The sequence below is a fragment of the Nematolebias whitei genome, chromosome 7 (genome assembly GCF_014905685.2).
Source record: "Nematolebias whitei isolate Nwh7 chromosome 7, NemWhi1, whole genome shotgun sequence".
In the NCBI taxonomy this organism is placed as follows: domain Eukaryota; kingdom Metazoa; phylum Chordata; class Actinopteri; order Cyprinodontiformes; family Rivulidae; genus Nematolebias; species Nematolebias whitei.
In genome coordinates this window covers 44844129-44858092 of record NC_056504.1, presented here as the reverse complement: position 1 = coordinate 44858092, position 13964 = coordinate 44844129, and the positions used below count along the sequence as shown (strand labels likewise).

General features: G+C 39.7%; 1 protein-coding gene across 2 annotated transcripts; it reads left to right on the top strand.

The window, feature by feature from the left end:
* Nucleotides 1–4281: 4281 nt before the first annotated feature.
* On the top strand, nucleotides 4282–12743 carry mdm4 (MDM4 regulator of p53). Of its 2 annotated transcripts, none has more exons than XM_037679647.1 (11): nucleotides 4282–4426; nucleotides 4920–5003; nucleotides 5083–5157; nucleotides 5247–5380; nucleotides 5496–5545; nucleotides 7797–7861; nucleotides 8878–8974; nucleotides 9053–9213; nucleotides 10290–10466; nucleotides 10584–10652; nucleotides 10732–12743. In XM_037679647.1, the coding sequence occupies exons 2-11, from the start codon at nucleotides 4932–4934 to the stop codon at nucleotides 11284–11286; spliced, it is 1455 nt and encodes a 484-aa protein (XP_037535575.1). In that variant the 5' UTR covers nucleotides 4282–4426; nucleotides 4920–4931; the 3' UTR covers nucleotides 11287–12743. The 2 variants fall into 2 exon arrangements, with proteins under 2 accessions (XP_037535575.1, XP_037535574.1); XM_037679646.1 differs by having other exon boundaries at nucleotides 10275–10466.
* Nucleotides 12744–13964: the final 1221 nt, after the last annotated feature.

Sequence of the window (13964 nt, the reverse complement as noted above, 5' to 3'; positions counted from 1 at the left end):
GCTGTTCTTAGTCTTTTTATCAGCTGTTCTTACTGGTTTTGATAAGCTATTCTTATTGTTTTTATCAGCTGTTCTTACTGTTTTAATCAACTGTTCTTAGTCTTTTTTATCAGCTGTTCTTACTGTTTTTATCAGCTGTTCTTACTGTTTTAATCAACTGTCCTTAGTCTTTTTTTATCAGCTGTTCTTACTGTTTTTAATCAGCTGCTCTTATTGTTTTAATTAGCAGACAGCTGTTCTGTTTTTATCAGCTGCTTTTACTGTTTTTTTCAGTTGTTCTTATTGTTTTTATCAGCTGTTGTTTTTTTTATCAGACCTTTCAGAACTTTGGGTTGTGTGACCGAAAGAACGAGATCTCAGATACAAGTGTCAGAAATGAGTTTTCTCCGGAGGGTGTCTTGGGCTCTCCTTTAGAGAAAGGGTGAGAAGCTCGGTCATTCGGAGGGACTCAGAGTAGAGCCGCTGCTTCTCCACGTCGAGAGGAGCCAGTTGAGGTGGCTCAGGCATCTGGTTAGGACTTCCCGGACGCCTCCCTGGTGAGGTGTTCCAGACACGTCCCACCAGGAGGAGACCCAGAGGAAGACCCAGGACACACTGGAGGGACTATGTTTCTTGGCTGGACCTGGGAATGCCTTGGGATTCCCATGGAGGAGCTGGCCCAAGTGGCTTGGGAGAGGGAAGTCTGGGCCTCTCTACTTAGGCTGCTACCCCCGCGACCCAATCCCGGATAAGCAGAAGAAAATAGATGGATGGATGTTTTTTCATCAGCTGTTCTTACTGTTTTTATCAGCTGTTCTTACTGTTTTAATCAACTGTTCTTAGTCTTTTTATCAGCTGTTCTTATTGTTTTTAATTAGCTGTTTTTACTGGTTTTTATCAATTGTTCTTACTGTTTTAATCAGGTGTTCTTACTGTTTTAATCAAAATAATTGAAAATAATTGAAAGTTGAAAATAATTTTTTCATTTCTTCACCACTTGCTCTTGCCACGATCGGATGCTTCTCGCCTCCCTCTCCGCTTTGCTTTGCTGCTCTGTCTGTCGTTAATATAAACATTAGATCAGGCTTTTTTATGTTTTCTACTAGTCCTCTAAACTGTGCATACTGTTCAACAAACATTTGTTTAATATTTGTTATTATTATCAAAAAAATGTGTAACAATGTATCAAATAACAGGGTTGAAGACACGGTAACAGGGTTGAATGAATGACATTTAATCAAGTTAAAATTGACTTTAATTCATTCATTGAAACAAATGAGGAAAGAAATAACACTAGATATGTAATATTTAACATTGTTTAAAAATAGCATCACATTTAGATGGAACGGATCTGTTTTATGAGTGGAAAAAACAAAGGACAGCGTAGGCTGAACGCTGTATACAAAGTCTATCTCACTGGGATCAGTTTAACAATGTAACAACTGACATCACAACAAAATTACACTCAACTATAAATGTTAATATTAAAATAATGTTAAATGTGCTTGAACCTTCCATTTGTGCTATTAGCAGTAAAACAAAGTACATTGCTATCGGCTCTAAAAAATGGGAATTGAGCGTTAACTAAACTCTGAACTCACAAGTTTGATGAATAAAAGTGAATGTGGATGATTTATTTTCTTATCTGATTTGTTGTTCCTGCTATTTGTTGTTAACTCATCCTTCAGACAGTCTGTCCCAGATCTCTTTCTGAATTTGCATGTGACATGAATCACATCCTGACATGGGCTGAGGAGGCGGGACGAGCTCAAGAACATCATCAAATGGATACCACAGTACATCCTCTACATTGTAGAGTTTATCCCAACATGGTGCAAGCATTTGACTTGAACATTGGCGTCGTCTATGGAAAGGATTATTCCTGGATACAATGCTTTATCATAAGTGAGCACACACCACTCTCCTATTACCTCTGGGTCATCCCAATTGATTTGTTTCTGCACTTGTGACACAGTAGCTGGGACTTTCCTGACAAAGATGAAATGCTTTGTGTTCCAGCATTCACATTTAAGCTTTCCATTGGTGGAACACATGCTGCTAACAACTCGCAATGTTATCTCCCATCAAACAAGAGTAATTACTTGATGGATGTGCATGGTTCCTGGGACTGGTAGAATGGTGGATGGCATCCTTTGCAGTGCCTGCTCAACAGCTTCATCTTCAGTATAATACAATTGATCGAACTGTTCATATTGGACAGGGCCTTGAAGAGCTCATAAGCATTGTTGATGTCCCGGCCATGGCTGATAAGGTTATCAGCTGATCTCTTTAAGGCAGCACCAACACCATCTGGTTCTCCTTTGCCGTGACTGGACTCAAAAAAATTCCAGGTCCCTCTCAGTCCTCTCTTGTAATCTCTGTACTGAAGAGGAAAAACGTTTCCTTTCTGCCTGTACTGTGTACAGGGCCCATCACTAAAAAAAGTGCACAATAGACACATCTGGGTGTATGGTCTGCACATAGTCCAGTGCAGGTTTTAAATGTTCACATATGGCATCTGGACTCTTTTGTGAATAGTGAAATTGAAGTAAAGCAGGTTGGTTCTTGGGTTCCACCAACATAAATGACCCCTGTGTGAAGTGTGGACTGTTGGTGGGATGATCCAAAGTGTACTGACTGAATTTCAGAGTTGTACTTACAGGAAAAGTTATCAGAGAAGCCAATGTGGATAAGGCATTCATTAATGGTCATGCAGCTGCACAGTCCACAGCAGTAGGCATATTGTTGCCTGATGTTGAAGAGATGCCTCATAAACTTAGTCTTAGTGAGGTTTGTGTGAAACCTCTCTGCAAGCCCCTCACAATTTTTTTTTTACTATTATTTTTGCGAACCCGCTCTCTTCATTAGTTGATCAGTGAGGACCCTGGTCTGGCTTTCACGGCATCTTCATTCTCACTGTCAGGAGCATGTGGAGGAGTTAGAGTGGTAGGCCCACAGCTTTCCTTTTCTTTCTTTAGCCTTCTGCCACTCCTTGTGCTTTTGTCTTTGAGCTCGGGTCATTGATTGATTTCTTTTCCCCTGCTTCTTTATCTCTTTTTTTCATTGCTCACGCTCTTTCCTGAGGTATTTTTCCCTTCTCTGTGAATCTGCATTTCTTCTCGCTTTGTACTCTCTTTGCCTCTCTGTATTTGATTTAGCCATCTGAAAATAATGACCATGTAAAAACATTTAGAGAAAAGGGGCTGGCTGGTCGTGTATTTTTTTGTTTTGTTTTTTGTGTTATGGGGTTGAAAATTTCAGCTAAAAGTAGCCATAAGTGCACATTAGCTAGGGTATGGAGCAGCATGAGGAAAACAAGAAATTATTATAATTCTTTGCTTTTCCTCAAACAATAGTAAATATGATTTATGCATGTAACAGTGTTGAAAGGTTGAGCTTGACGATAACAATCTATGGATAAAAACAATGAAATATAGGTAAAAAAAGAATGTTAACACTTGGATCTCTTTACGGGGTGAGTGGGAAAAGACTTGAGTGATGTCACTTACTGGGTGCTGAAGAATTTGAACTGAACCACTATTTTTAAAAGGGGGGGGGGGGGGGGGTTGTATTCTGTTATGGGATTGAACAAAACTGGGGAGACACGATTAAAAAGTGCTATTTTATAAATAATTCATGTATTTTTCTCATATTCCTTCTATTTATGTTACAGTATACCGGCAAATGTTTATATTAGTAGAAATAACTTGCAGTTACTGGCTATTTTTATTTGTTTTATATTCAGTGAAACAGTAACATTGGTCAGTGGGGACATGCTCATTTGGCTGACCTCTATGCCTCAGCAACCCATAAAAATGTTCAAAACATAATTTTTCAAATACATTTGTGTATTATGTTGCAAAGACACATGGATATTGCCATTTATTGTTTTTTAATAGATTTTGTGGTTTACATTATATGAAAATCTTTGAGGTAAACCTGCGAGACACAAAGTGTTCCGAATTCAGAGAATGACCCATGTGGTATTGTACTGTCAGAAATATAAGAACTCAACTGATCAACAGTCTTGCTAAAATAAAAGCAAGGTTTGATCCAACTGAATTATTGCAAAGTTCAAAATCTCAGGCTTTCAATACAATATCTGAAAATGACTTGTCCCTTTGAAAAAAAGCTTTTTTTTTTGGTTTGTTTGTTTCTGAGCATTTCCATTCACGCTCCTTACCAGGTAGTGGCGGTATGGCACCAAATTGTTGTTTGCCAACCACCAACTAAAACCAAAGAAGAAGAACGCCCCTCCCACCTCATTGTTGTTGAGGCTGCAGTGTAACAGTCTGAACAGTAGGGGGCGCTTCACTCCACTTTTGTGTCCGGAAGTTTGTATTTGAAGCTCAGTCAGTCTTTGTTATTTACAAGTGGAGTCCAAAACCTAACATTTTTGTCTTTTTCCGTATTTCCCCCAAGATGTGGGTTCCACGTTAAGACTACAGTAAGTGTAAAAATGCAGCAGCTGTGAAGTAATGTCTCTTAAAACGGGCATTATTCGGCACCTAGCTTAAGTTAGCTTAGCTTTGTTTTGTCATTAGCGCATACGTCGCCTGCAGATGTGCCACATGTTAAATGTGTTTCGGAATGTTACTGTGTGTAATTAGTTCTACGTGAACTAGTGCAGTCGTTAGTCTTGTAACAATAACCTCGGCTACATTAGCCTTGGCACGTTCAGGACTGCGGGTCTCATGGAGTGGTGCATCGTCCACGCGGCCTTCTAGTTGCGGGTTTCTTCAAACAAATTAGGTCTGTAACCATTTTCAGAGTTACTGTAACATTGTAAAATGCTTCTTTCAGTAATATTCGCAAATAAACTCTGTTGGTGTTAAAATCACGCGTTATTCCTAAACCATTATCGTTTAATTTAGAAGTAATCTTACTGGTTGGAGGATAAGAGCTGACCTTTAATATTGTATTTTACTTTTTATGTTCAGATTTGATTTACCATGAGTTCACAGTCGGCCCATCCTTCAACTTCTACCTCTTCGGGCCGGACCCCATCTGGAGAGAGTAATCAGGTAAAATAATAAAATCAGCCACTTTCACATTTTTTGTCTTATAGACTTTTGTTGTTAAACTGTTTCATTACTTGCTCAGGTACAACCAAAAGTCCCGCTGCTGCAGATTCTGCGTGTAGCTGGAGCACAGGAGGATGTCTTCACACTCAAAGAGGTAAGATGACTTGCTTTTTACCAGTTGATCAGAAGTCTTTTTTTATTACAGTTTATATTACTAAGTGTTTTGTTCATTTGCCTGAACAGGTGATGCATTACTTGGGTCAGTACATCATAGAGAAGCAACTATACGACAAACAGAGGCAGCACATTGTTCACTGCCAGGACGATCCTTTGGGAGAACTGCTGGAAGTTGAGAGCTTCTCTGTGAAAAATCCGAGGTATTTACCTTCAACCAAAACAGTCCTACTCGTATCAAGCTATTCTGGGACATATGTAAGTGCATAATAATTTTAGATTAAAAAAATTAACCATCAACTACTCTTTATTTTGCAGCCCAGTGTATGCGATGCTCAAGAAATACTTAGTTGTGCTTAGTTGTGCTGGTAAGTTGTTCCTTCGTTTAACTGTCTAAATTTTGATGCATTTTTTAATGGTTTGTTGTTTTTGATGGGTCATATTTAAAAAAAAAAAACATACATTGTGTTTCACTTACATGTTACTATGAAGACTAAAAGTGAAGACGAAGTGAAGTGAAAAAATATTAAGACTATATTCATGTATATAGCCTTTCCTCCAACATTTATTGCTGGAAGGTTTTACATCACTTGGGGATGCAGGGATTTTTTTATTTTAGCTCCAGAATAGGGCTGGGTGATATGGACCAAAATTAATGTCTCGATATTTTAAAGATTAATTATAATATATATCTCTATTTTTTTCTTTCCAAAAAGTAATAACAAAAATATATTTCTGAGTCAAAGCTTTGTCCCAGTTGTCGCACATCTGTAACTACAAAATAAATGTCTCAAAAAATAAGTTTTTCTCCTCCACAACAAAACCAAAAGCACAACTTAAAATGTAAACAGAAAACATACAGAGCAAACAATGAAAAGCTGACTTGCTCTTTAAAATGTCTGATTCTATTGACGTATATTCATTCAACCTTTATTAACCTTTATTAACAAAGCTGTTAGAAAGCCCTCATTGTTTTGTAGCTGACTTGTTTACAGAGCAAGGTTCTGTTTGGTTACGGCTTGTTTCTTTCTGAATTTCATGGTTCTTGCATGCGGTGTGACAGTTCCGACGCTAGTGAACGCACCGCTCTGTGCAAAGTGCCGCTGCGCGTGTCGGGAGTTGTTTTTCTCTCCCAGCACGCCTTGCTGTTTGAGCTTCACTGGTTGCTGCTGCGTGTAAATACCAAAAGAAACGCAGCAAATGAATCGCCCTAAGCTGGATATGTCTGTGTTTTTTAATGTGAAGACAACTTCATACCATGCTGCTCTAAACCAGTTAGTTTCCTGGGAAAACACCAAACCTCTCATTTGTAGCAGCTGCCCAGTCATTTTCACACATATCAGGAGTTTACATCTCCACTGTGAGACAACAAAGATCCATTGTGATGATTGATATCTGCATATGCATCTAGCATAGCTCAGCTTTATAACAGCAGCAGGAGGTGGGGAAGCGGGTGAGGGTGTGTATTCAGTGAGGGAGAGGGGGAGGGACCGCGTGTAGGTGCAGACTGGGAGAAAAGTTTATATAATTATAACTACCGTATTTTCCGCCTTTTTTAAGTCACACTTTTTTTGCATAATTTACATGCCCTGCCACTTATAGGCCGAAGCAACATATTTTTGGATTTTTTCCCCATATTTATAAACCAGTTTTTGGCTGAGATATGACCGTTTTCGATCATTCTGACTGGAAAAAAAAATGTAAGCAGAACCTCTTGATGGGAACAGAGTAGTAATAGCAGTATGGCATGCCGTTGTATCATGTAATAGGTAAACCTGGCTATAATGACAAATTCAAAAAAATTCAAGACCAAAACAACTGGACTTTATTTATTCTACTTTATACTTTATTGTTTTTGTCTTGGAACTTTTTTGAATTGACCATGTCCTGGATGACTGAGGATCTTCACCAGCTTTTAATGATACAATCGGCTTGCCATCGTATCCCCAACTTGGTTCTGCTTGCTGTTTGGACCGACCGTCAATCCAGCTGCACCATCCCAGCGAAATGTAGCTAATTTGACCATTAAAGTGCATTTATTAAGCAAACGTTAGACTGAGACACACATTTACTATAATTTTGAACAAACAAATAATTGTTTTTAAGTGTTAATCTTGTTAAATTCTTGTTAAAGTCCTCCCGTGACCGCCATTTGGCAGCCCATCGATTTTTGGCACCACACCGGTCCACATTTCCAGGTTGTCAGCGGTGACTCGGAACAAACACGATGCGTCAGCAGTGACTCATAATAGATGCGACGTATACGGCGAAGTGACATATTTATGGATTTTTCCACTTTATTAGACAAATATGGACTGATGCGACTTATAGGGCGGAGCGACGTGTACGGTGGAAAATACGGTACATAGAGTACGAGACTACATTATATTGTCTTATATTGATAGAGTCTAATTTAATATCGCGTATGAAATTATCTAGATATTTAAAAAATATCGAGATATCGCCCAGCCCTACTCCAGAAGAACAAAAACTTTCCAGCTTGTTCTTCATATTCATTGAAAAGACTCACTCCTCTCTTCTGAAGGCCTTAAGAGTCTATACTACCATGATTAAAAAGGGGGGGCTGTCCTTTGTTACTGTGTTTTATCTGAAATGCAGACGCTGCAGAGAATCTTTCAGTGGGCCGTGAGTGTGTAGAGGGCGGAGTGGAAGATCCTGGTCAGGTAAAACCGAAGCATGGTGCTCGGAAGAAACAGAGACCCTCTGCCTAACTCGCCTCACTGCACACAGCACATGACTTGGTGACTTGTAGGCTAGCTGCACAGTGAAGTAACAAATCCCATGACTTCACTTCAGGTTTACCTGAACATGGACGTAATTACTGCTTGTGTGCACTGAGGGGAGTGAGGTCAGGGCTGCTGTCTTCGTTGATGTACATCTGTACAGAGTGGCACCGTCTCTGTACAACCCCATCCTTGGTGTGGTCTGGTGGTATTTACAGCCCTTGTTTTGAGCTCCACCTCCTCCACCCAGTGGATGGGGGGCAGAGTCACTGTCTCTGTCTGTCTCAGAGTTCTCTTCTCTGCTTCACATTGGAGGATCTCAGCTCCTGATCAGCAAAGGCCCAATAATCCTAAACCTCTTCACTCATCCCCATGTTCTGTTTTTACTGTTCTATCCATTCCCGTCAATATCCACTTTTCTGAATGTTTATGTGTGAGTATTTTTTTATTGCAACGTAAATACTTTTTTTTTTCATGTAGGATGATTGTATTTCTAGCTGACTGCCTGATGTAGTTTTGTATCCATTAAGTTTTTAAATCTTTAATTTAAAAAAAGCTGTAATTGTTTTCATCAGTTCTTCCCTATTATGAGTTATTCAGATGTATGTAAGAGGAATTTGATCTCGTTTGATATAAGCGTCATTGATTTTCTGTGCTGTGCAATAAAAATATTAAATAATTGTATTAAATGCCACAATTTTAGAAGAGCTGAAATGCTTTGAACGCGAGTTTATTTGTGGAGAATTGGTTCACAAGGCTTTTTCATTGTTTCACTTAACACGTTCACAAATTTAGTGTAGAATTAGCCCCCTCCCTTTCCTCCATGTTTAAGTCCATATTTAAATCCTCACCTCCTCCCAAAATCCAAAGGCCAGCCTGAAATGGAGCTGCGAGTCCTCCAGGTATCCAGTCACGGCTCTGTGATGTAATTTTCTTCATTTCACTTCTCTCCACAGGCATGTGGAGGTGTGGTCAAAGCAGGAGTGGCAGCTGACAGTGACAGTCCTCTTCTGCAGACCCCCTCCCAGAGACGACCTCGAGATCCAGATGATGGCGAGTTAGCCGTTTTTAATCTTTATCATTCTACTCTGGTTACAAAACACAGACTTTAACTGTTCAACACCTCCTCAGAGTCTGCTGAAGGCCTGCCACGCTCGGCCTCCAAACGTCCCAAACTGGATGTTACCCTCGACGAGTGGGACCTCTCGGGTCTGCCTTGGTGGTTTCTGGGTAATCTTCGTAATAACTACAGTCGAAGGAGCAACGGCTCCACTGACATTCACACAAACCAAGTAAGAGACAGTATTTGTTGCTAACGCTGCTCAGATTAAAGCTAGGGCAAGATTCATTTGGGAATATTCAACATTACAATTATTTTAAAAAAATAAAATAATAAAATAGAAATGCAAGACAGTGACTTGCCAACCGTTAAACTTTTATTAACTGGACAATCATGCGCAGACATGTTACTAGGCCTGTCACGATAACAAATTTTTCTGGGCGATACATTTTCTCAGAAATTATTGCGATAATCGATAATATTGTTTGAAACTTGACAATAATTATTATTGTCAAATTTAAGAAAAATTGTTTAATTTGTTTTGCGTGTAGCATCTATTTGTAACCACTGGATGGCAGTATAAGACTTTTTAAACCGAAGGATGGATAGTGAGGGAGCAGCAGCGTGTCTCTTTAAGAAAAACATGAGCGAGGCCTCTTGACGTGTCATGGACGGTCTCTCTTCAATTCTCAAAATGGCGGACGCTCGTTGTGGTTTGAGCTCTTTAGCATAGCATTTTTCACACAAAGCTTTTAATAAAAAAATCAGTAAACAAGTTCTCCGCTTCTTTTTGCAGAGAAAAACAACGTTTTACACGAAGGCACGAGTTTCAACTGTGACTTTTGGAGCTTTGACAAGATGGAGGTTTTTTCCGTGTTCAGCCTGTTAGCTTAGCTCGTAGCTTAGCTTCTCAGCTTAGCTGCTTTTAATGATCTAAAAATGTTATTTTTGACGGTTAAAACTGATTTTAAAGAGAGAGAGAGGGAGGGATCAGTGAAGAGCGCCGGAGTTGAGTTTTTTGTCGTCCAGTGTCTTCAATAGAAAGAGACATGAAGAAACGATAAAGTCGATAAATGAAAATGAGGTAGATAATTTTCATATATCATGCGATTAATTGATTTATTGTTTATCACGACAGGCCTACATGTTGCATATTGAAAGCTTATTGCGGCAAATGGTTAATTTAAAAAATAAAAATAAATGATTCTGGACATTCACCTGTTAAATGTTTTACAGCGTTTACTTTTATAGGCCACAGATTATTTCTAGCAGATAATCGGACTGATGAATCAGCTGTCTGTCGCACAGGAGGACACAGCCGTTGTGTCGGACACCACAGAAGACCTCTGGTTCCTGACCGAGGCCGAGAGCGAACAGGTGAGTGTGGAAATGAAAGAAGCTGCTCTGGCAGAAGGAAGTGGAGGAGAAGAAGGATCACTCGACGGTGATTATGGAGGAGGGAAAGAGGAGAAGGCAGACCGGGAGGTAGGAGCCAATTCATGACTTTTTAAGCTTCATACTCCTCAGTAAAGATGTTTGTCTGTGAAGGATCTTTAGTGTCAGGCGTGTGATTTACTCAACACCACTGATGCATTTATTTAGATGCAGGAGGAGCCTGATGAAGACTCCCAGTGTCTGAGTGATGACACCGACATAGAGATCTCCACACAGGTTTGCATCTCTTCAGGGTTCAAGTTTTTTGTCCTCCTCGATGATACTTGAAAGACTTTGTGTGTCCTTTGTGTCTCAGGATGCGTGGCAGTGCACAGAGTGCAAGAAATATAACACACCTCTCCAGAGGTACTGCGTCCGCTGCTGGGCTCTACGTAGAAACTGGTACAAAGACGTCCCGCGACTCGCTCATTCCCTGTCTGTCCCTGACATCCCAGCATGCACCTCTCTTTCCACCCACGGTGACGAAGATGACAGCAACACAGGCATCGATGTCCCAGACTGCAGCAGAACCGTGTCTGATCCGGTCATCCTGCCCTCCCACTCCACGGCCGACCGACCCGTGTCCACCGTGGTTGAGGGTAAAGGCAAGGGGCCGCACCCGTCTGGCCACCTCGCGGAGGGGGAGAGTCAGGAAAGTTTGGGTATGGAAGTTGAAAACATGCGACCAGAGGCGTTGTTGGAGCCTTGCAAGCTGTGTCGAGTGCGACCCCGTAACGGGTGCGTCCTACACGGACGTACAGCTCACCTTCTCACATGCTTCAAGTGTGCGAAGAGGCTGCACAAGTTCCAGGCGCCTTGTCCAGGATGTGGAATGATTATTCAGAACGTTATTAAGGTATTTGTCCTTTGAAAAGCAGATAAATTGATTAGTCAGAGTTAAGGAATCTAAACAAAGATACATATGAGCTAACATAGAAGGTAAAAAAATAAATTATGACACTCATAGAAATGCCTGTTTATATAGATGCATAAGCAGAAGCTGCACCTTATTCATTTAGAACATCTACAGAGATGAATTGCATCACTTGGTGAAGCTTGCTCTTCATGCTGCATCACACTGCCTGTGAAGTATTTGATGCAGCCTTGGACAAGGGAGCATGTACCAGATGTTTGTTTTGTTGAGATATTTAATATAAGGGACAAGGCAGAAGTATTTATAAATGCTCATAAGAAGTAAACTGTTGTGGGCAATTTCATGAAGGCTTATTTTGTTTGTCTTTAATTTTAAGACCGAGTTCTCTTAACACCGATCCTTGTTTAATTTTGAAGTAATTTGAAATTGAGTGATGTGTTTTTCCGTCTGCGCTGTTTTGTTTTTTTCTCCCCTCCACAGATTGACGTCAGTCATACAGACGAACATTTAACAGTCAGGTGCGTAGTGCAAAATAGCTCAAGCTTTTTTGATTTTCCGTGTTGTGATTCAGAGCGGAGTTGCTGTATAAAGAGCTTGCACGTTTTTTTTTGTTTTAGCAGCTCCAGGATCTATAAACGCCTTCTTTCGAACCTTTTTAGATGTGTGTTTTCAGCAAAAGTAAATATCTTGTAGAATAGCTAAATACCTACGTGGCACCGGTAGGTTTGTATCGTTTAGTGGGTAGTTTGAGTTAAATATTTACAATTACTAATAAACCTGTCGGTTACATCTACAAAATACCCCTTAATTTTTGGTTTCTGTTATGATGTTCTCCAATTTATTTTCATCACACTTGAGTTAAATACAGAGTTGAATAGTATGTAATTTATTTGAGACGTCGCTTGTAATACAGTGCTAATGTGTAAATTTACTGTTTTTTTTTTTTTAACTGGGAGTTTGATTTAAATGTTTCACTGCCATATAACGACTCTAACCTTGCATTTGTGTACATTTTATTTGAATGGTTCTGAATTGTGTAACGTGCCGCTGGACCTTCTTGATGCACAGATTTATTTTTTTTAAGCCTTTTACGTGTGCTTTATCTTTCTGCCAGCAGATGGAGTTATTTTAGTCTTGTTAATATCTGCAAAAACATCAGAAATAACCTGTGATACACTTGAAGCATGCCTGTTGTCATGACTAGAACCTGCACAGAGCTGCTTTGAAACACGACTTGTTATATATATATATATATATATATATATATATTTAAAAAAAAAAAGAAGTAAAGACGATTATATTTATCAGCATTATTAGGCATAAAAAGTAATTGTAACAACGTATAAACCTTGTGACTAAATGCAGAAGGATGGTGGCACAATTGGTCAAATTTGGTACTTTTTGTTTTGGTTACAGTTTAAATGTTTTGTTGAGCAATAAAAAGTTGCAAGTTCGATTGTTTGTTCTTCGTCATCAGGACCGTTAATGTACGTCGTGTGTTGGGCTGAACAATAAGTCATTGTATGACAGGCCAGCTGTCGCGTGTCTCCTCCTTGACTGAGCTCCAGCACCTGCACCTCCTCTCTGCTTACTCACTGTTTCTCTGCGGCTCGTCTTTAACTTATTTTGGTCCCGGTCTTGAGAAGTAGGGCAGACGTATCGTCCTCTACTGTGCTGGAAGCTATTTGAGCTCAGGATGTTATTTAGGTGCTGGTTACTCAGAGTAAATGTCGTTAGTGGAAAGTCCCTTGATAAGTCGTCTAAATGGCAACCATGGATCCAATAACAACTCTCATACGCAAAAACAAAACTTTTCTCGTTTAAATTCTTTTAATTATTACTTAGTCTTATTGAACTTGTGGGGGAAAATGACTAAATCTAACATTTTCTTTAAATTTTTTTTAATTTAAAATTTTCCCCCACCATTTTCTAAAGGAATCGTCTTGTGTTCTTGGTAAATACGAGCCTTTTTAAAATATAGTTGATGCCTCACGTAGAGTACATGCCAAAATGACACTTTGAAATTAGTTTATTCTGTTTAAGGCGGTTGAGTGTAGTTTAACAAGTTTTACATTGGATGCAAATGTAAAAAGAAAACCAAAACATTTTTCAGGAACTGAAGTCGTTTATCACATGTACCAAATGTTTTGTTTGTTTGCAGAATTACTCAAAAAATAATTTTAATAAGGAGACAACTTAAACGTACACATCTGGGTCAGAAAAAAGGGTTGTAAGCCCAATCATCCAGGTAGATAACAAAAAAAAAAGGTTAAATCGTGTCATCTGGACCAGTTTCTTTAAGTGAGACGTTTCGTTCCCCATCCTGAGGACTTCTTCAGTCCACATCCTGCCAACCAGATCTGTCCCATTGGTAGCAGAGTTCAGAATTTTTTAAAATTTGTTTTTAGAGCCTTGAAGTCTTAATGCAATCCATTTATAAAAAGCGATATTGTAAAATATCAAGGGGACGTGGTGGTGCAGAGGTTAGAGAAGGCAAGCCTGTGATCAGAAGGTTGCTGGTTCGACTCCCCAGACTGACGACAAAATGTGGATTGGAAATGTGAAACACCGGCTTCCACCCTCATTTGCCCCACTCTGGGCCCTTGAGCAAGGCCCTTAACCCCCACAACCTGCTCCCCCAGGCACCCTAAGTGGCAGCTCAGTGGTCTGTGGTT